This window comes from Natrix helvetica (assembly GCF_964273705.1).
Source record: "Natrix helvetica genome assembly, chromosome: W".
NCBI classification, from domain to species: Eukaryota; Metazoa; Chordata; class Lepidosauria; order Squamata; family Natricidae; genus Natrix; species Natrix helvetica.
The window spans coordinates 14,290,997-14,314,698 of record NC_138555.1 but is presented as its reverse complement, the minus strand read 5'-3'; the positions used below and the strand labels follow the sequence as shown (position 1 = coordinate 14,314,698).

The 23,702-nt window shown below is 43.4% G+C and overlaps 1 protein-coding gene across 1 annotated transcript in view; it reads right to left on the bottom strand.

Annotated features, from left to right (window-relative positions):
* Positions 1-23,702, bottom strand: part of LOC309400487 (syntaxin-1B-like) — a gene marked incomplete at its 3' end in the record, with an annotated part of 213,432 nt that overhangs the window by 87,709 nt on the left and 102,021 nt on the right. The window contains exon 2 of the mRNA XM_081969010.1: positions 22,543-22,617. Coding sequence (XP_081825136.1) covers positions 22,543-22,617 — 75 coding nt within the window. The remainder of the gene's footprint in view (positions 1-22,542; positions 22,618-23,702) is intronic.

Below are 23,702 nucleotides of genomic sequence, written 5' to 3'. Positions count from 1 at the left end.
ATTTTTCCCCAGCTTTGGTTGTACTAATAGATGACTGTTTCTTTGCTGGATATGTACTTCTTGTAGGCAAATTATGTCTAATTTCAATTTTCCTAATTTGTGAAATATTTTGTTTCGTTTATATGGCGAATTAAGTCCATTTATATTAATAGAGAGTAATTTTATTCCTTCCATCCTTATGTTTTATATATAGGATTTATAGCTCTGGTTGATCTTGGTTCCCGTTGTGCTCTAATCTCTACACCCCCAACAGCACCTTCTTCAATGTCAATTCCACCTACAGCACCCTCTGTCCTCTCAGTTTCGATTGTGGGTAAATCCAGCAGTTGCACTGGTAGCTCTTCATTTCCAGGCTTCTCTGCCTTTCCTCTCAAATGTTCTGTGTAGAAAGCTTCTGCCTTCTCAATTGTATCAATTCTGTATCTCTGTCCTTTCCATACAAACATGAGGCCTTCCGGAATCAACCATCTATATTTAACTCCTATTTTCAGTAAAACTGTAGTCAAAAATTGGTATTTTCTTCTTTTCTCTCTCACCCTTCTTGGTATTTGCTTTAGAATTGCAATCTCCTTGCCTTTGTATTCCAGTTTTTTATCTCTTGTATTTTGCAGGATTTGCAATTTTAGTGCTTTTTTCGTAAATCTTACATGGACCTCCCTTGGGAGGGAGTTCCTCGTTGCATATCTTGTATTAACTCGAAATGTCTCATCTATCCCGTCCATTATCTTCTCCTCAGGTATCCCTGATATTTCTATGAGAATTTCAGATATTATTTGTGGCAGATTTTCACCCTTTTCTTCTACTATATTTTGAAACCTCAGAAAATATTCAGAGCGCTCCATCTCCAATCCAATTATTGCACTGCTTTCTGTTTCCACTTCACTCAATCTGGAATCAAATTCTTCATCCCTCTTCTCTCTCTGCTTCTCTCTTTCAGCAATTTTTTGCATAACATCTTCTTGTTTTTTGACCCACTGTTGTATATCTTTTATATTTCTCTCTGCTTCATCTGTTTTTTTTCTATGTTCTCTATCTTCATTTCCATATTGCCCATTCTCTTTATAAGTGTATCCAATTTTTCATCAGTGCTTGTTTGTAGTTTCTGTATTGATTGCATAATTGAATCTAAAGATATGGTCTTCTCTTTTTCCTGTTGAATCATAGATTGTATTGATCTTTGTCCTCCTGCCGGTGAAGAAGCAGGAGTTGTTGTTGTAGAGCCCACTGGTGTTGGCTTTCTACTCATCTTGTTATTTTATTCTCTCTTCTTCTTCTTCTTCTTCGTTTTGTGGTTCAGTCCAATTGCAATTAACACTAGGAGAAGAAGAAGATAGGAAGAGAAAAGAGAAAGGGAGGAGGAAAAAGGGAGAAAGAGTGTATGGTAGTTAGATAAAAGTAATAAGGGGAGAAAGCAAGATTTAATAAAGGATATAAAAGAGAGGTAGAAGGAGGAGAGGGGCAAAAAGAGAAAGTGAGAGAAAGGGAAAAAAGACAATCCGTATAAGAAAGATAAGGGTAAATAAAGGGAGTGGGAGGAGAGAGAGAAAAAGTTGTATCTCTGTTATTTCAAAAAAGAAAAAAGGAAAAAAAAACGGAAAAAGAAAAAATTACGGACCAAGAGAAAAAAAAAATTATTCAGCGCTTCCAGGCTCCAGGACTTCAGGAAAAAAAGAGACAAACAGCACACGCACCAACCAGGAAAAAGAAAAAATCATCACATCCCCAGCAAAATAGTATAGACACTTGATGTAATTTCCAAAGTCACTCCAGTTTTTTCTTATAAGTCTTCCAAGATAAGTTTCCAGACCGTACAGCTCCACAAGAAACAGCCTGCTATAAACAGCTGTGTTCCTTGCTTCTTATCAGGTCTCGACCTTGGATGGATGTTTTTTCTCAAAATAGTCCCAGCAGTAGGAATTGGCAACAATGTTTCAAAGTCCGCTAGATGGCAGTGTTAAAATAGCAGTGTTAAAATGTATCCAGTCCCTAGCCCCTCGCAGCGCTGCCTTTAGTAAAAGAGAAAGTTAAACTCAGCGAAAAAAGAAAAAAGGTCTTTTGGGCATTAAAAGGAATAAAGTAAAAGAAAAAAAAGGCTCTAGTGAAGTCACTTTTTTAAAAAAAGAGGGGGAAATTAAAAATAAAGAGAGAGCTTCAACCGCAATTGTAACAACAGTAATGAAAGTCCCGTCTGGCTTCCGGTAGATAAAAAGGGAAGAACAAAAAGCCCAAATGGTTTCAATTAACTCTATTCAAACCCGCCGCTAAATCTTCGGTTATTTTCTATTTTCCTTTAATCTTCCAAATTAAGGGTGTCCTCTGTATAATTTAAACAAAGAAGAAAGACTTTTTTCAAGTAGTCTCACCAAAACGCGGCATGCCTCTCCTCTCTCCCTCCTGCTCTTGCTTTACGGAGCCGTCAGCCGCTTTGGCAGCCTGGGGGCTGGCTCCTGATCGCAGGCAAAAAGGGGTTTCCCCAGGGTTTCCAGAGACTTTGCGAGTGTCTCTGGGTCCCCCGGAATTTCCCCTTACCTCCCACTGTCTCTACGGGACAGCTTGGGTCCAATGGACCGTCCAAACGATCAGGATTCAACGGATCATCTGGAGTAACCAGAAGACCCGTGGTAACGCAGCGACGCGTGGCTCCTCCTCCCGTAGTCAGGTTTTACTACGTGCCCACCATTTTTTGGAAAGTCACTGTCTCACGTGTACAGTTAAGTCCTCAACTTACAACCACAATCAAGTCCAAACAGAAACATTATTATTTTTTTGCAGTAGCCCTTAGGCTGAAAAGGCAACAGAATTTGACATATTTTTTCTGTAAGAAACAAAGATCAGAACCAGTTGTATTAGAATTGGCCTTGGATGATACAAAACCATCACAAGCAAAATCATTCCAACTTGGAGAAAGCAGCACGTCAATTGAAATAGATAGTTCCAAAATTGAAAATAGTCTTCCTGAATGTTGGACAGTGCTACAATACAACTATTTTAAAGAAAAATATGATGGACTGATAGTTTCTAACAAAAAGTTAGGTTGTAAGATTGTGGAAAACATAACTTTGCAATAGAGAAAGGTGTCCATGTGTCCAAAGAATGGAAACATTTTCAGATTGAGGCAGCAGGGAAAAATAAAGAAATACAGGTGAAACTTGAAAAATTAGAATATCGTACAAAAGTTCATTTATTTCAGTAATGCAACTTAAAAGGTGAAACTAATATATGAGCTAGACTCATTACATGCAAAGCAAGATAGTTCAAGCCGTGATTTGTCATAATTGTGATGATTATGGCTTACAGCTCATGAAGACCCCAAATCCACCTGTATAACAAGAAAAAAAGAAAAGAAATAAGAACATTTTTCATCAAAAGCTCACACCATTTGCAGAGAGAACTTAAAACAAGTGGAGCAGGATGCCATAACAAAAGCAGTAGATAAGATGACTGAAAAATATTCATCTATTACTTGTAGAGTATTTAAAACACAGCTGGCACAAAGATGTAAACCATTTTCAGACATAGAAGATGAGATAGAATTGCAAATTAAAAATGGATTAGATATGATTACATTCATGTAAAACTGCAGTGAAAATAGTAGATTTCATTGGAAAAGAAATTTTAAAAGAAATATTTACTAAAACTATTGAAAAGAATCTGAAAATATGTTTAATTTTTGACGAAGCCTCAATGATATCTTATGTATATATATTTTTATTATTTTACATTTAAAACAATGCAATGCCGCGGAGTCAGGGTGATCATATATTCACATTATGTACAGCTAGTTTCAACCATTAACAGTTAATCTACTTAATACATTGTCTGTCCTTCTGTTCGATCACAATATATACATTTGTTCCAGTCTTGTCATCTTAACTTATACCAATCATAAAATCTATTCCATACCTCAAAATATTATGATTCCCCTTTATTTTTAAGTTCAAGGGTGAGCCTATCTGCTTCTGCACAGGCCAACACTTTTCTGATTATATCTAGCTCTGATGGTGTATTTTCTTTTTTCCAATGCTGTGCATAGGTTATGCGCGCTGCAGTTAGTATATGTATGATTAGATAGAGTGTATCTTTCTTAAACCCCTCCGGTATTATGCCTAGGCGAAAGGTTTCTGGTTTAAACATAATTTGTTCTCCCACCATTTGTTCTAACCATGATTGAATCATTTTCCAATATTTTTTTGCCTCATTGCACGTCCACCACATATGATAGAAAGTGCCTGGTGTTTTTTTACACTTCCAACAATTTGGGGCCAGATTTTTAAACATTTTAGAAAGCCGTGCTGGCGGGAGATGCCATCTGTAGAACATCTTGTAAAGATTTCCTTTATACGCCGTAGCCAATGTTAATTTCTGATTAAGTATCCAAAGTTTTTCCCACTTAGCCAATTCCACATTGTAACCGAAATTTTTCGCCCAGGCGACCATGGTTTTTTTGACATGTTCTTCCTCTAGTTTATATTCCAACAAAAATCTATACAGCACTTTGAACAGTCTGTTTTCTGTCTGTATCAACAGTTTATCTAATATTGTGTAGTCTTTGGCAATACCTTCGTTCTTCCTATCCTGTGCATACCTTGATTGTATCTGTAAATAAGACCACCATTCTACTTGTATTCCTTGTGATGTCAATTCTGATCTGGTTTTGATCTCCCCCTGCCTGTTCAATAGCTCTTTATATGTGACTATATTTTCCACGTTAATTAAATTTGGGTGTATGTATGCTTCCATCGTAGATAGCCAAATAGGTATTTTGGTATAGTGGTCATGTTTAATTTTGTTCCATATTATTAACAGAGATTGTCTAATGTAATGTCTACTAAAATATTTGTGTGTAGATCCTTTTTCATACCAAAGGAAGGCATGCCAGCCTGCTTGGAGGTCATGACCTTCCAATTTGAGTAATCTTTTAATTCTCAGCATTATCCATTCCCTTAGCCATGTTAATATGGCCGCAGTATAATAGAGTTCCCAATCTGGTACGCCAAATCCTCCCTTTTCCTTAGTGTCTTGCATAGCCTTAAGTTTTATTCTTGGTTTTCTTCCCTGCCAGATAAATTTCGAAACCAATTGATTCAAATCTTTGAAGACACCTTTTTCTAATTTAATGGGTATATTCTGAAATAAGAAAAGGAATTTTGGTAATATATTCATTTTTATAACTGCGATCCTGCCCATCAGGGACAGTTGTAGGTTTTTCCATCTTTCTAGATCCTTCTTAGTTTTATTAATCAGATTGGTATAATTGTCTTCTTTAATGGTCACACACCTCGCAGATAAATGTATACCAAGATATTTAACTTTTTTGACAATTTGGATACCCAATGTCTTTGTTAACTCCTCTTTTGCTTTTGCTTTCATATTTTTAGTCAGCATTTTGGTCTTTGTCATATTTATCTTTAGACCCGCTATTTTCCCATACTCTGTCAGTTCCTCAATGAGTTTCGTACCAGACTTCATAGGATCTTCTAGCACAAACACTAGATCGTCCGCAAAGGCCTGTAACTTAAATTGCTCCTTTCTAATTTCTAGTCCCTTTATCTGTACCTCTTTACGTATATTCCTGGCTAGTACTTCTAGGGTTAGTATAAACAACAGGGGGGATAGGGGGCAACCTTGTCTTGTACCTTTCTGGATTACAATACTTTGTGTTAGTTCACCATTGATTATTACTTTGGCTTTTTGGTTTGTATAAATTGCTCTGATCGTGTTTATAAATTTATCCCCACAATCCATGTATTCTAATTGTTGGTGCAAAAATTCCCAGTTGACATTATCAAATGCCTTTTGGGCATCGAGAAAGATTAGTGCAACCTGTTTGTCATTGTGCACTTCATAATCAAGAATGTCCAACATAATTCTCATATTGTTTTTAATTTGTCTTCTGGGGAGGAATCCGTTTTGATCTGTATGGATGAACGATGTGAGAAATTTTTTCAACCTTTCTGCTATTATTGCGGCAAAGATTTTGTAATCTGCATTTAGTAGTGATATTGGTCTGTAGTTTTGTATAAGCACCTGGTCTGGGTCCGCCTTAGGTAATAGTACAATGTTAGCCTCCGTCCATGATAACGGTGTGTTTGCCTCTTTCATCACAGCGTTGTAGACTTCCAACAACGTTGGGACAAGTATATCCTGGAATTCTTTATAAATTTCCACTGGCAACCCATCCGGCCCTGCAGCTTTATTATTCTTTTGTCTTTGTATGGCCTCGGTTATCTCTGATGTTTTAATGTCTTCATTGAACATGTCCTTAATCTCCTCTGGTACCTTTGGCAGATCTGACTTTTCCAAATACTGTAATATTCCTTCCTTTGTATGGTCTTGGTTTTCTTTATATAATTGTTCATAAAACTCTTGGGTAATCTTTTTCTTTTCCTCTAGTTGGTAGCAGATCTCGCCTTTTTCATCTTGTAGTTTATTAATCCAGTTCTCTTGTTTTTGCTTCCTCAACCTATAGGATAGCCATCGCCCCGGTTTATTTGCATTCTCAAAGAAGTTTTGTTTTGCTTTTTTTATAGATTGTGCCAATTTTGCTTTTTCACATGTAGCCAATTCATGTTTAATCAGTTCCATATTTCCTTTTATACTTCTGTTCTGCGGTTTCTTTTGCAGTTCACTCTCTAAATTTCTATACCTTTCTTTCAGCTCTCTTATTTTTAGATTCTCGGTTTTTTCCTTCCTGGCTGTGGCTGATATTGTGACCCCTCTTATAAATGCCTTAGTTGTATCCCATAGGTTTTGTATGGATGTGTCTCCTGGTCCGTTTTCTTTGAAGAAGAATCTTAATTCTTGGTTGACTCTTTTAATATATTCCTGGTCTTTTAGAATTGATCTATTGAGTAACCAACGGTAACTGCCCTTTTGTTTTTTCCAAATAATCCTCATGGGATTGTGGTCAGCCCATAGATTGGGTTCTATATCTATCTCCTTCACTTCTGAGATTAGCTCCATCGGCAGCCATACCATATCTATCCTTGACCAGGATTCGTGTCTATTCGAGTAGAAGGTATATTGCTTACCCTCTGGACATCTTTCTCGCCATACATCAAACAGATTAAGTTCTTCAGCCATTTGGAAGAATGACCTTGGCAAAGTTCTCCTAGCTCCTTTTCTCTTCTTTCCACTTTTATAGTCCCGTTTCGGGTCAACTATAGCATTGAAATCACCCAGTAAACAAACATTTTCGTTTCCCATCTCTCAAATAATGCTATGTAGTCTATGATAGAAGTTTTCCTGGCCTTCATTAGGTGCATATATTACAACCAGTGACACCTTTTTTTGGTTTAACATTATTTCCACAATTAGTATTCTCCCTTCCTCGTCATGATAGATTAGTTTAGTCTGAATTGTGTCTTTGACATATAATGCTATTCCTCTTTTCTTTTGGTCAGCCAGTGCCGCGTAAAGTTTACCCAATCTATGACATTCTAAGATCTGGATCTGTCTTTTAGTCATATGGACCTCTTGCATTGCAATTATATCATAGTTCAAATGTTTTAATTTATTAAATATTGTTTTCCTCTTCTGGGGTAAGTTTAGACCATTGATATTCAATGATAGAATCTTGATTTCTCCCGACATACTTCTATGTGTATTTGGGTCGTGTGCTTCTTGTTGCCCTTATTTCTCTCACTTCCTTTGGTTCTTCCCCTTTTTCGTCTAGAACGACTTCTTTCTCCTTTCGTGTCTCCACTGGTTCCATTTCTCTTCTTATCTGTACCCTGGATCCTTGCCTCCTTGCTCCCGCCTGTTCTCCTTCGTCTTTCTCCTCCTCCTGCCCAACAAGAGTATTGTAAAAGTCTTCCACTTGTTCTATTGTGTCTATTCTAAATCTTCTATCTCTCCAGGTTACCAGTACGCCCTCTGGCATCAGCCATCTAAAGTTAATTTCAAATTTGTTCAGGACAGATGTTAAAAATTGATAGGGCCTTCTTAATTCTTTAACTCTCCTTGGTACCTGTTTTAGCACTGTTAGTTGTCGTTGGTTGTAAATTATCGGGTCGTCTCTAGTTCTATTCAGCATCTCATCACATATTGATTTTTTAACAAACTTTACATGAACTTCTCTTGGTAGATTATTCTTTTTTGCGTAATTTGTCTGTATTCTATACGTCTCGTCGATCTCACTTGCCATCTCATCCTTTTCTATTCCCAAAGCCTTTGCCATTAGATCTGCCATCGTGTCTGGTAGATCCTCGCCTTTTTCTTCCTTTACGTTCTGGAACCGTAGGAATAGGGCTGCTTTCTCCGATTCTAACGCGAGGACCGTTAACTCAAGTTCCTTGTTTGCCTGGATCAGCCTGGCACTCAGCTGCTCCATTTTTTCGTCCTCCTTTTCCAACCTTCCTTCTATTACATTTATTCTTTGTTCATGTTTATTGATCTGTTCCTGGAACTTCTCAAATTTATTGTCCATCTTCCGCATTCTCTCCTTTAATTCTACCGTATCACTCCTTATTTCTTTAATATTCTTTTTAAGTTCTTCGTGATTTTTAGCCATTGCCTCCTGCATGGTCTGTAGTATCATCTGCAATTCCTTAGTTGAGTTGGATCTTTCTCTCTGAGGCATATCCTCCGAAGATCTTTGGTTCAAGGGACTGGCAGCCGCTAGGGATGGCTGGGATGCTGGCTTCCTCCCCGTGCCAATTTTCATTAAATTTGTACTACTTGTCATTTTTTGGAGGAATTGGATCCCTACTTTAATTTTTTTCCAGAACTCCCACTTACTTCTCTCCCTCGTAACTTTCTCCAGTCCTCCTTCTTTTTTTCTTTCTTTCTTTCTTTCTTTCTTTCTTTCTTTCTTTCTTTCTTTCTTTCTTTCTTTTTTCCTACCTTCCTTCCTTCCTCCCTCCCTCCTTCCTACCTTCCTTCCTTCTTCCTTCCTTCCTTCCTTCCTTCCTTCCTTCCTTCCTGCCTGCCTGCCTGCCTGCCTGCCTGCCTGCCTGCCTGCCTGCCTGCCTGCCTACCTACCTACCTACCTTCCTTCCTATCTTCCTTCCTCTCCCTCTCCTCTTCCCTCTACCTCTACTCAATTATCAATTTTAAATAGTGATAGGGGGTAGTAAACTCTATATATCAATTAGTTCGTATGTTATATGGGAACAGCTGTCATAGGATAGTGAGATAGTGTGAGAGACTTATCGGTTTATCACTGTATATATATGTATGTGTATGTCACATTTATAATACTCCTAACTTTCTATTAATCTATTAATCTATTTTGATAACTTAATAAAATCTAAGAGTAGAATGCTTATAGTTATTACTTATATTATGATCAGACAATCTCCTAGATTAATCAGTACTAGTGCCAATAATATCGAAAGGAGTTAGGATTAATAATCTTACAATAACAATAACAAAAACAGTATATTCCTTTGATGGTAGTATTATAACATTAATTCCTATTTTTTAAGTTCAACCTTAGATGCGTCCCTCCTGTGTTGGATAATTATATGAGAGTGTTCTGGGTTCCCCTGCTCCGATAGATCTTCTTTCTCTTTCTCCAGATAGTAGTATCCAAAGGTTATCCAGAGAATATAGTCAGCAAAAATCCTGTTTTCTCTTAAGGTATTAAGAGGGGGGGGGGGGAATTCCAGATTTCGCCAGTAGATGTCACTCTTCCACTTGTCCAGAAGCTAACCAACTGCAATCAATCCACATATATATGTTGCTAAGATATATTTCTTCCTTCAAACCTTCAAAACTTGTATAATTAACTCAAAACCCCCTGAAGGTATCTGTGTTATTTACGGCTGGCCTTGTTATGTTAACAGATTAGGTTTAGGTTCAGTTTATCAGACAGTTCAGAGAGTAAAAAGATAAAGCCTCCATTTTTCACTCAGCATATTTCTCTCGCCGCTGTAATGGAGGAGGGTAAGCAGCCCCCCCACTTCTTCTTTGAGCCCTTAATCTCTTGAGCTGTTTTGGGATAGAATTACCTTCTCCAAGATCAGGAAACTGTTAGGTCACTCGCAACTCCGACAGCTTCTCTGTAATAAATCCTCGCTTGCTTTGAACTCTTGTCAGCATTTTGGGACGGCCATTACTGTCGCCCTCTTCCAAGTCCGGGGATATGAAGGAGATTTCAAGCACAGACCATGGATTGCCGTCCTATGGTCGTGTCAAACCAACCTTCTCTCTTCAGTCTTCCCTCCAGGAAGGCTTGGCTTTTCAAAATCTTTTCAGCAAACCCCCTCTGGATGTTAGATCTGGCTGCTGCTAACAGAGCTCTCTGTCCGAGCAGCCATTCATGCTGGCAGCAAGCCCCGCCCACCTCAATGATATCTTGTGAACCAGTTGTGATAGTTTTTGTAAAAGTTGAGGATTCAGTTACCTCACCAACAATTTTTGTTGAGCTAGTTGAATTAGAAAAACAAGATGCAGAGACAATATTTTCTTCAGTTATGGAAAGTTTAAATAATGTCAGGTCATCCCTGCAAATTCAAATTCAAATTCAAATTTTTAATTTGTTAGCCGCTCCCTCTCCGCAAGGGACTCGGGGCGGCGTACAATAAAAATATACATACATACATATAGACATACAGATCCACACATATACATACATATACATACATGGAGGAGGTAGTAATCAAACATATATCACATTAATAATAATAATAGAAAATTAAAATTAGCCATTAAAATATCCCATGATAAAATACAATTTAAAAAGGACTGTCAGGAGGAGGATAAACTACGGTTGAGCCAGGCCAGATAATTGAAAGTGGTGGGTCTTGAGCTTTACACGGAAGGAGCGGAGATCGGAAGTAATCCTGATGTCAAGGGGGAGGTCATTCCACAGGGCTGGGCCCATCACAGAGAAGGCCCTGCTCCTGGGTGTCGCCCCCCGACACTGTTAAGCGGACGGCACCCAGAGAAGTCCCTCTCTGTGTGAGCGGATTGGTCGTAGGGATGTATGGGGCAGGATGCGATCCCGCAAATAACTAGGTCCTATGCCATGGAGCGCTTTAAAGATCGTAATCAAAACCTTGAAACGCACCCGATAGACCACAGGAAGCCAGTGCAGCTCGCGCAGGAGAGGTGTTACATGGGAGAACCTAGTCCTCCCCATAATCACCCCCGCGGCCGCATTCTGAAACAACTGTAGTCTCCGAGTGCATCTCAAGGGAAGCCCCATGTAGAGAGCATTGCAGTAGTCCAGGCGAGACGTCACTAGCGCATGGGTGACTGTGCGCAAGGCATCCCGGTCCAATAAGGGGCGCAATTGGCGCACCAGGCGGACCTGGTGGAACGCCCCCCTTGCCACGGCTGTTACATGGTCATCCATGGACAGCCGGGCATCTAGGAGGACGCCCAAATTGCGCACCCGTTCCATGGGGGCCAGTTGCTCACCCCCAATGGCCAGAGATGGAAGCAACTGGTTGAACCGGGGGGGGCCGGAAGCCACAGCCACTCCGTCTTGGAGGGGTTGAGTTTAAGTCGGTTGTCATCCATCCAGACCCGTACGGCTTCCAGGCACCGGGACATCATTTCGACGGCCTCGTTGGGATGGTCCGGGGTGGAGATGTACAGCTGAGTGTCATCAGCATACAGATGGTATCCCACCCCAAAGCCACGGATGATCTCGCCCAGCGGTTTCATGTATGTGTTGAACAGGAGTGGTGAGAGAACCGACCCCTGTGGCACCCCGCAAGTGAGGGGGCTCACGGTCGATCTCTGCTCCCCTGCCAACACACGTTGCGTCCGGCCGGAGAGGTAGGAGCCGAACCACCGCAAAACGGTGCCCCTGACTCCCAACCCCCATAGCCGGTGCAACAGGATACCATGGTCGATGGTATCGAAAGCCGCTGAGAGATCTAATAGGACCAGGACAGAGGAACAACCCCTATCTCTGGCCCTCCAGAGATCATCAACCAACGCGACCAAGGCCGTCTCCGTGCTGTGCCCGGGTCGGAAGCCGGACTGGCGCGGGTCGGAAGCCGGACTGGCGCGGGTCTAGATAATCATTCTCCTCCAAGTGACGTGGAAACTGTTGGGCCACCACACTCTCTACAACCTTCGCTAAAAAGGGAAGGTTGGAGACTGGACGATAATTAGCTAGCTCCGTTGGGTCCAGGGAAGGCTTCTTGAGTAGGGGTCTCACAACCGCCTCTTTCAAGGCGGCTGGCAGAGACCCCTCGCCCAACGAAGCGTTCACTAGGCCCAGGAGCCAGTCGCGTGTAACCTCCCAGGATGCCAGTACAAGCCAGGAGGGGCATGGGTCCAATTAACATGTGGTAGGTCGCAGACGTCCACGTAACTTGTCCAAATCCTCGATGGCAACCGAGTCAAACTCCTCCCAGAATGGTCTCTCAAGACTCGCTACGGGCGTCTCCACTGGACCACTGAAAGGGACCCATCCCATCCGGATTTGAGCGACTTTGTCCTGCAGATATTTCCCAAACTCCTCTGCTCTGCCCTGTAAAGGGGCTTCCCGCGGCCTCTGAAACAAGAGGGAGCGAGTCACCCGGAACAGGGCAGCAGGGCGGTTATCTGCAGACGCAATAAGAGCGGCACAATGGTGACGTTTGGCCGCTCTTAATGCCACAAGGTACGTCCTTAAGTAGGTTCGTGCCTGTGCTCGGTCAAATTCGGAGCGGGAGCATCTCCAACGACTCTCTAGGCGTCTCTTGTGGCATTTCATCACCCTTAGCTCCTCGGTAAACCAAGGAGCCAGGGTGGTTCGTTGCCGCAGGAGAGGCCGCAGAGGCGCCACCCGGTCAAGGGCCCCGGCAGTCGCACTATTCCATGCGGCTACCAGGTCCTCCACCTTGGGGCGGGTCAGGTCTACAGGAGGTGGCCCAAGCTCCGTCTGGAACTTATCTGGTTCCATCAGGCGCTTAGGGCGGAACCATCTAATGCCTTCCGGCTCCGCCTCCCCGCAACGGGGGGTAGCACCAGGGAAGTCAAGTCGGAGAAGTGAGTGATCCGACCATGACAGGGGAGTGATAGTTAAATCCCCTATTCCCAGATCACTCGTCCACTGGCCAAAGACAAAAACAAGGTCCAACGTGTGGCCCCCTTCGTGGGTAGGGCCCTGAATTAATTGGGTCAGGTCCATGGCTGTCATGGAAGCCATGAACTCCCGAACCCCCTCAGACGCTTCTCCCATCGACGGCAAGTTGAAATCCCCCATCACTAAAAGTTTGGGGGTCTCAACCGCCACCGATGCGATCAGCTCGAGGAGTTCAGGCAGGGCCGCTGATGTATAGCGAGGAGCCAGGTACACTATCAGCAGGCCCCACTGCCTTCCTGGGCCCCATCTCACGACAAGGGACTCACACCCGGATGTCTGCGGCACAGTGAACTCTCTCGGCTCTAAGTCTTCCCGGATAATCACTGCTACCCCACCCCCCCTTCCCTGGGCCCGAGGCTGGTGAAATGCTCGATAACCTGGCGGGCACATTTCCACGAGGGGGAGACCTCCCTCGTGGCCCAACCAGGTCTCAGTTATTCCTGCGAGGTCCGGCTCCCCCTCCAGAATTAGATCACTGATGAGGGGGGCCTTGTTAACAACGGACCTCGCATTGCATAACAACAGTCTCAGGCCCTGAGTCTGTAGATCCTGACCACCTAGTATGCGGGTGTTGGTACAAGTGACCGGGTATAAGCAGCACCCCCGGTCTCCCAACCGACTACGAGTTCTTAATCTGTCCTCGCACCTGCCCCTCCCCACGACCGTTGATATCAGAGAGCCTTGTAATGGAATGCTGTCTTCCGTCTCCTCCCCCGCTCCGCTCCCTCCTCTTTCGACCACACCTAATCGCCTGGCTCTACCATCACTCCTGACCTGGTCCATCCCCCCCCCCATCCCTGGAACCCCTTACAATTTTTAAAAAATAATTAATTAAAAAACCCCTCAAAGAACGCTTCCTCCACCTCTCTGGGTTAATCAACCCGTCCTTGAGGTGGGCCCTTGAGAGGGCTGGAGGCCATAACTGCGAGAGTGGGGACTCTCGCAGCCGCAGCAGGTCTAGCCTCGAGTATATCATGTTAAAACAGGGCTAAAACACGTCAAGTGGGAGCTGTCGATGTTAGTATGGGTTAGTGAACCACAGTTTCCCACTAGGGGATAAATACACATCCTAGATGGAACGGATGGAATAGTCCTGGCTGAGGGGATAGGCAGAGGGATATAGTCTGCATCTTGATGGAAATGATGGGCTGATGGAATAATAAGATAGGATAAGATAGCCAACTGGTAAATAGAGAGGACTGGGAGGTAATGGGCGGTAGGGGCGGGTAGCCCAGGTAAATGAGTGGTAAATGCGTGGGGGGGGGGGGTTTGTGATAGGCATGGCAGGGGTATAAAGTCAAACCTTCTGCCTAGGTCGCTGATGTTCCTGCGGCCGCTGATGTTCCTGTGGCCTGCAGCCTCTCTGCGGCCCTCCTGCTGTTCTTTCAATTCCCTCCGGCACTCTGCGGCCCTCCTGCTGCTTGTGCACCTTTTTCTTCCACACTTTTCCCTTCCACATAACTTTCTATTAATGTGCTTTGATACAGCACTTTGGGAACATCCAACTTCTTTTGCAATTCCCTTTTGAGGCTTTTCCTCCTTATGGAGGGTGTCAATGATGGTTTTCTGCACAACTGTCAGGTCAGCAGTCTTTCCCATGATTGTGATTCCTACTGAACCAGACTGAGAGACCATTTAAAGGCTCAGGAACACTTTGCAGGTGTTATGGCTTAATTAGCTGATTAGAGTGGGACACTTTGTGCCTAGAATATTGCAGGTGGCGCAAGTCACCACCAGAGGCCAGACTAACCAGCCACCTACCCTCAGCCAGGACAAGCTGACCGCAGCAATGAAATCAGCGCTGCCAGCAGACCCCTGGCTCAATGACAACAAGGACATCCTGACGATGAGAGATGGCTTAGCCTGGAAAGGATCCAAACTGTACGTCCCTCCGAACCTGAGGCTGGAAATACTACAGCAAAGCCGTGATGCGAAATTAGGAGGCCACTTTGGATTCCTAAAAATGCTCCACCTCACCAGGCATCAATTTTGGTGGCCAAAAATGAAAGCTAAAGCTGTCCCACTTGCGCAACCAGGAAAATACGGCCAGGCAAGCCCACTGGATTACTGTAATGGGTGGCCAATCCTAGCCTACCATAGGAAGAGATTCCAATGGACTTCATCGTTGAGCACCCAGACAGCGGCGGTAATAAAGTAATTTGGACAGTCATTTACTTATTTTCCAAGCAAGCCCATTTCATTGCTTGCTCAGGACTACCATCTGCAAATGAGCTAGCGAAAAAGTTTGTTAAACACATTTACTGACTGCACAGAGTACCCAGGAGGATCATCTCAGACCGTGGAGTTCAGTTCACCACCAAGCTCTGGAGAGAGTTCCTGAGGTCCATTGGGTCCACACAAGGACTTAGTTCAGCTTTTCATCTGAGTATGAATGGGGCAGCAGAAAAATCCAATGCGATGGTGGAGCAATACATCCATTGTTATGTGTATTACCAGCAAGACAACTGGTCAGATTTGCTACCTTTTGCCGAAGTCGTGTAAAACAACACTGTCCACAGCAGCACTGGATTAACTCCTTTTCAAGTTACCAGTGGCATGGAATTTGTTCCCATGCCTGAACTGCCCAGAGAACCCCCCTCTTCCATGTCTCTGACTGAGCAGAAGAGTACAAGAAATAAGCTGACAAGCACCGCTTGCTCCAACCCCCTTTCCATGTGGGGGATAAAGTTTTCTTGACTACCATATACATAAAGTTAAGAATGCCTAGAAAGAAATTTGGCCCAAAATTTCTAGGTCCATTCCCAATAGTGAAACTAATTAACCCACTTACAGTTCAGCTCAGTCTGCCCAGAATTCTAGGGAAAATTCACCCAGTCTTTTATTGCATCTTATTGAAGCCAGTAATTGGATCCAGCCTAAGACCATCCACCCAGACTCCCCCTCCTCCAGTAGTGATAAAAGGAGAAACACACTATGAAGTGAAGAAAATTTTAGACTCTAGGTTGTATAGAGGTCATTTGCAATATTTAGTGCATTGGAAGGGGTACACTTTGTCTGAAGCTACTTGGGTGAAAAGTTGGAATGTTAAAGCTGATAAGTTAGTAAAACAATTCCATGATAAGTTTCCTGATAAGCCAAAGCCCCCCCCCTGGGGGGGTTAGTTCTGCTTATGTTAACCCCCACAGAAAATGTTCTTTCCAGAAAATGCTTTTCTTCTGAGGAGAGGCTGCCTGTCAGGCCTGCAGCCATATTCCTTTTGGATCTTTGGCCTGCCACACTTTCTATTATTCTACTATGCCGTTTCTATTGTGGGAAAATGGGAGGGGGGATTGTATGGATTTAGATGCTATGTAGCCAAAATAAAATTCCTTTCTAGAAAGCCAAGGTCATCCTTTGTTTCTGTACCTCTGTACCTGACCAGAACTGAATGGGTGGAACTGCCCATATGGCAGTGGAAGATTGGACCATGTGATGGACTTGTGGGTGTGGGGGCAAGATCATGAACTTTCACTTGGTTGGGGAAAATCGGGAAGCTTTCACATTCGGGTTTTCCCAAATGTGCCAACATGGCTCTCTTCATAAATTGGAACTTTGAGCAATAATTTGCCTTGGACTCTGATTTAATTGATGCTATTTGGAACCCTGACACATATTGTCAAACCTCTGTAGTTTATAAAGTTTTTCATTCCTATTGTAAAACTCTTGTATAGTTGTGTCTAGTTTTTCATTCATATTGCAAAACTCTTGTAACAAAATCTAGTTTTGTGTACCTCTTATTCTTATTTAAGTATTAAATGCATAAAATAAACAACCTTTTGGTATAACTTTCTTTATACTTAAAACAGTAATTAGGGCAAACAAATGAGGTTGAGTTGGCCTTGCCCACCCAGTCACATGGTCACCTAGCCACACCCACCCAGCCACGTGGCCATCTGGCCACACCTGCCCAGACACACGGTCACCTAGCCACGCCCACAGAACCGGTAGTAAAAAAAATTGAATCCCACCACTGAGTAGACCCTTCTAAGAAGAGTTCACTGGCTTTGTTGGGATGAGAAAGAGAGGGAGAGAGAGAGAAAGAAAGAGAGGGGGGGGAAGAAAGAGAGGGGGAGGGAACGAGAGAGAGGGGAAAGAGAGAGGGAGGGAAAGAGAAAAATGATATTACAAACATTTTCTTTTTTTATTGCTGCTAAACATAATATTTCAAAAGCAGAAAAAAATGAAGGGGCATAAAAGTGCATTTATCATGTTTTTCTTAGAATAATTAGCTCAACTCTGCCTTGTTTATCATTATTTTAGGTAGTAAAACCTCATTATTCAGGTTAAATTGCCGTGTTGGCACTTTGTGTTAAATAAGTGGGTTTTGGGTTGCAGTTTGGGCACTGACAAAATGTTTTATTTGGCCCATTGCTTTCTTGAGATATGAATCTAAAATACATTTGTGACTCTAAAATGAATTGTCTTATTTCTTTGATAAGACTGAATGAGCAGTGAACTAGTAATTATGATACAATAGATAGATAGATAGATAGATAGATAGATAGATAGATAGATAGATAGATAGATAGATAGATAGATAGATGATAGATAATTTTAGGTTTAGGTTTAGGTTTAGGTTTAGTGTCATTGCACCTCGTACAATGAAATTAAATGCCATGTTCGGTGTACATTGTAACTATAAAAATAAAACACAAACACACATCCTTCACATTCTATACAATTGAATTGAAAACCCCTGATAGTGCATTAATATTGCACTATACAATAGAATTCAATATGGTTACAGCCCTAGGATAGAAGCTGTTTTTCAGCCTATTTGTCCTTGTTTTTATTATCCTGTATCATCTGCCAGATGGTAATAGTTCAAAAAAAGGGTGCCCAGGATGAGATGGATCTTTAAGAATGTTCTGAACTTTCTTAAGGCAGCAGGAGCTATAAAGCTATTCCAAAGAGGGGAGAGGGCAACCAATGATCCTCTGGGCAATGACGTTAACCCTCTGGAGTGCTGTCCTATCTGCCACTGTGCAATTGGCAAACCATACACATGTGCAGTAAGTTAAAATACTCTCTATGGTGCAGTGGTAGAAGGTCACCAGCAGTTTTTCATTCAGTTGTTGTTTCCTGAGAAGTCTCAGGGCCCTTTTGACCAGTGCTGCAATGTGAGTCCCCCAGGTCAGGTCCTCTTTTATGCTAACACCCAGAAACTTAAAACTGGCCACTTGCTGCACTCGGTCTCCATTGATAAGCAAGGGCTGGATTTCTGATCTATTCCTTCTATAGTCCACTATAAGCTCCTTGGTCTTATTGGTGTTAAGGACCAAATTATTGTCTCCACACCACAAAAGCAACCAGTCCACCTCATCTCAATAGGCAGACTCATCCCCTCGCCCCCCTGGGAGATGAGTCCCACCACTGTTGTATCATCTGCAAATTTAGTAATAGTATTACTATCGTGAGTGGGAATGCTGTCATGCACATAAAGAGTATAGAGGGACTCAACACGCAACTCTGTGGTGTACCAGTGTTAAGAATAAGGGCTGAGGAGACATGATTACCTAATCTGACCCTCTGAGAGCAGCCAGACAGGAAATCCATAATCCAAAGGCAGATTGAATAAGAAGGTCCAAGATCCATAAGTTTAGACACTAGTCTATGTGGAAGTATTGTGTTAAATACAGAGCTAAAATCTACCAAAAGCATCCTCACATCCCCCCCCCCCCCCCCGGCTGTTCCAAATGTGTCAGAGCAGTGTGAAGAATGATGGCTATAGCATCCTCTGTAGATCTATTTCTTCTCTATGCAAACTGGTGTTTATCAATTGTACAGGTGAAACTCAAAAAATTAGAATATCGTGCAAAAGTTCATTTATTTCAATAATGCAACTTAAAAGGTGAAACTAATATATGAGATAGACTCATTACATGCAAAGCAAGATAGTTCAAGCCGTGATTTGTCATAATTGTGATGATTATGGCTTCACCTGTATGCGGAAGACCAGAAATCATGTGCCGGCAGACCAATTTCTCAAAGCACTTCATGATGATAGGAGTAAGTGCCACTGGTGTGTAATCATTGAGGTTATTGATAGGGAACTTCTTTGGCAGCAGAACAATGGTGGAAGCCTTCAAACAAGATGGAATAGTGCACTGAGACAAAGACCAATTGAAGATCCTGCTAAAGAATCCAGCCAACTGATCAGCACAGTCTCTAAGCACTCGGTCAGATATACTGTCAGGACCGGAAGCCTTTCTAGGGTCCAGAGTCCTCAGAATACTCCTCACCTCCTGTTCCTCCATGGGAACTACAATGGGGGCTACAATGGGCTGGTGGCTGTATTTTAGCTGTCTGTTAGATACTTCCCCCTCTATTGCTGCTAAACAATGGAAGTCTCCACTCAGGTCCTCTGTTGCCGGCGGGAACAGAAGAGCACCTGATTGGCTGAGAGGCTGGACAGCTCCCTTTTTAAAAGGGGAGCTGTCCGTCCATCTCCTCAGTGGATGTCTGCACGTACTTCAATAAAGAGCTGTTATCGCTAGCCTCTTGTGCCTTCCTTTACCCGATCTAACACTGTCTCTGATGTCTCCACTTCAAAGTGAGCAAAGAAATGATTCAGCTCCTCTGCAAACAAAGCATCCCCCTCAGCAGGGATGACATTGGTCAGTTGATGGTTGGTAATTTGTTGAATACCTCGCCACACCTGCCTCATGTTATTACTATAAAAAATATCCTCAATCTTCCTCTTATACCTTTCTTTAGACTAGCTCTGGCAACACTGTATCTTGCCCCATCATCGGACCTAAAGGCCTTGTTCCTGTCACGCAAGAGGCGCTCAACTTCTTTGGTCATCCAGGGCTTCTGATTGGGATGTATCCTAATACATTTATCCACAGTGATAGTATCTGTGCAGTGTTTGATATAGCACAGAACAGCTGCAGTGTGCTCCTCTAGGTCAGGGTGGCAAAAGATGTCCCAATTTGTGTTCTCAAAACAATCCTGAAGTTGTTGGGAAGCATATTCTGGGCAGGATTTCACTGACTTTATTATAGGCAGAGCCCGCCTCCTAAGAGGGATGTATGCTGGTGCTAAAAGCAGTGACATATGGTCTGATTGTCCCAAATGTGGTAATTGTATAACCTTATAGCCATGTTTAATGTTGGTATATACTTTGTCCAATATGTTTGCTCCTCTAGTAGCACACTTAACATGCTGATAGAATTTAGGGACCACTGCTTTAAATCAGTCTGATTAATGTCCCCCGCTATAATATGCACAGCATCAGGATACTTATTCTGCTGATTACTAACAATGTTGTACAAGAATCCCAAAGCTACGGTAGTATTGGCATCAGGTAGGATATAGACTGCAGTAATCAAAACTGCACTGAACTTCCGTGGAAGATATATGGGTCTACATTTAAGAGTCATATACTCCAGATCCATGGGGAGAGGGAGAGGGAGGGAGGGAGAGAGTGGGGGGGGGGCAGTCAGGCAGTCAGGCAGGCAGATTTATTTATTTATTTCTTAGCGCTTATAGACCGCCCCCTCTCCCGAAAGGGACTCGGGGCGGTGTACAGTCCATATCAGAAATACAACAAATTAAAATTATTCAATAAATAGCTACATATATACGTATATGAGAGGAGGATAAAAAGATATGCAAAACTGTACAGCTAAGTAAATAAATTAGAATATACAAAATTTAAAATCCCAATATCCTGTAAGGTTAAATTTAAAAGAGACAATCCCTCTAAAAACCAGTAAAAAATGTGTATGCCAGGAGGTAGACGTTATAATTATGCCAGGCCAGCCAGTCGGAACAGGTGTGTCTTCAATTTCTGTCGGAAGGAGCGGAGGTCAGTAGTGGTTCTAATGTCGGGGGGGAGGTCATTCCAGAGGGTTGGGCCCATCACAGAGAAGGCCCTACTCCTCAGTGTCGCCCGTTGGCATTGCCTAGTGGACGGCACCAGGAGAAGCCCCGCCCTGTGAGAGCGAATTGGCCGCAGGGATGTGTGTGGGAGGATGCGATCCCGCAGGTAGCTAGGCCCTATGCCATGGAGCGCTTTAAAGATGGTGACCAGAACCTTGAAACGCACCCGAAAGACCACAGGCAGCCAGTGCAGCTCGCGCAGGAGAGGTGTTACGTGGGAGTACCTGGTACTCCCCATGACTACCCGCGCGGCTGCGTTCTGGACTAGCTGCAGTCTTCGGGCGCGTCCCAAGGGAAGCCCCATGTAGAGAGCGTTACAGTAGTCCAGGCGAGACGTCACCAGTGCATGAGTGACCGTGCGTAGGGCATCCCGGTCCAGAAGGGGGCGCAATTGGCGCACCAGGCGAACCTGGTGGAACGCCCCCCTTGCCACGGCTGCCACATGGTCATCCATTGACAGCCGGGCATCTAGGAGGACGCCCAAATTGCGCGCCCGTTCCACAGGGGGCAATTGTTCGCCCCCTATGGCCAGTGATGGAATCAGCTGGCTGAACCGAGGTGCCGGTAGCCACAGCCACTCGGTGTTGGAGGGGTTGAGTTTGAGTCTGTTGTCCCCCATCCAGACCCCGACGGCTTCCAAACACCGGGACATCACTTCAACAGCCTCGTTGGGGTGGCTTGGGGTTGAGATGTACAACTGAGTATCGTCAGCGTACAGATGGTACTCAACCCCAAAACCACGGATGATCTCACCCAGCGGCTTCACATATGCGTTGAACAAAAGGGGCGAGAGGACCGACCCCTGCGGCACCCCACAAGAGAGTGGCCTCAGGGTCGACCTCTGCCCCCCAGTCAACACATATTGCATCCGGCCGGAGAGGTAGGAGACGAACCACCGTAAAACGGTGCCTCCGACTCCCATCCCCTCCAGCCGGCGCAATAGGATACCATGGTTGATGGTATCAAAAGCCGCTGAGAGGTCTAATAGGACCAGGATAGAGGAACAACCTCTATCTCTGGCCCTCCAGAGATCATCAACCAACGCGACCAAGGCTGTCTCTGTGCTGTGCCCTGGTCGGAAGCCGGACTGGCGTGGGTCTAGATATACGGATTCATCGAGGCGACATGGAAATTGCTGCGCCACCACATTCTCAACAACCTTCGCTAAAAAGGGGAGGTTGGAGACTGGACGATAATTAGCTAGCTCCGTTGGGTCAAGTGAAGGCCTCTTGAGTAAGGGCCTCACCACCGCCTCTTTCAAGGCAGTCGGTAAGGAACCCTCACTCAATGAGGCGTTCACCAGGCCCAGAAGCCAGCCTCGCGTCACCTCCCAGGATGCCAGTACCAACCAGGAGGGACACGGGTCCATTGAACATGTGGTGGGTCGCAGCCGTCCACGCAACCCGTCTAAATCCTCGGGGGCAACAGAGTCAAACTCCTCCCAGAGTGGACTCACAAGACTCACTGTTGAGATATTCTCCTGAAATATTAATGGAAATATTAAAGACATTTCTGACAAATTTGTAAAATAAAAACGAAGTACATAAAAACTGCAATGCTCAATTTCTTACAATTTGAATTCCTTATCTTTTTGCAAAAAACTTTAAGGCTACCTTTCATCTTACCTGCTCAAAGAATTCATCCATGAAATGGTCTCGATCCACATGTACCACCTCTTCCTCATCATCACTGTCTTTGGCCTATCCAAGAAACAAAATTGATACAGATTAGATCATAATTAGGCTCTACCTTAAAAGCAACACTGATCCTTGCTCTTTTGCCTGTTTCAAACCGTAATAAATATAGTGGTAGTGTAAATGTTAGGAAATCAAATTCCACTTCTTGGGAGTAACAAGTAAAATCCCAATTTTCCTAGACAGAAACACAGAGGAAGAATATTTAAAACTTTGGCTCAAATTAGAATATTGTCCTCTCTGTCTTAACAATGTTTACAGCAATTTGCAGATTTCAGCTGCTTTCTCTCTGTTCCCTGCAAGGAATTAAATCTGAGTGCCATTATGTGTGAAGAATTTCTGGCTATTATTTCCAATTTTCTGCTTCCCTTTTCTTTAATTTATTTCAAATCTTCACTGCACACATAGACATCAGAGGTGGGTTGCTCCTGGTTCTGCCCGGATCGGGTGAACCGGTAGTGGCAGCGGCGGGAGGCTCCACCCACCCGCCCGGACACTTCTGCGCAGAAGCGTTGTGCGCATGTGCGCATGTGCGCATGTGCGCATGTGCGAGCAAACCGGTAGCGCCGGGATTTGCAACCCACCTCTGATAGACACCACTTCAAGAATCTGCTGATTTCTCTAAATTTACCAACATCTTCAGGGTGTCTTTATGATTCTTTGCATATACAAAAAGAATGACACACTTCCACAAAAAAAACCCAAAACAATAGAATTAACGATACCATGCAAGGAGAAATATTGTGAGATAATGGGTTCTTTTAAGATATTTCCATTGTTGCATAAATCTCATGAAATTTTCGGCATTTAAAAAAAAAAAGTTTCAAGAAAAAGATAGTGCCCACACATCATGTGAAATCACACTAAAGTGTTTGTGACCTGAAAATATTATTATAATTAGCTTTTGCCCCCACATAGCTAAGGCACCCAACCAAAAGACCTACAGAGGCTCTGAAGGCAGCTAGTCATATTTACAAAACAGGGTAGAAATTCATTCATACTAAAACATCCAAAAAGCAGGGAGGAAAGGTTGTTATTATTTTATGTTTTGGGTGCATATTAGTCACAGCTTATTTATGCCTTCCTTTTAA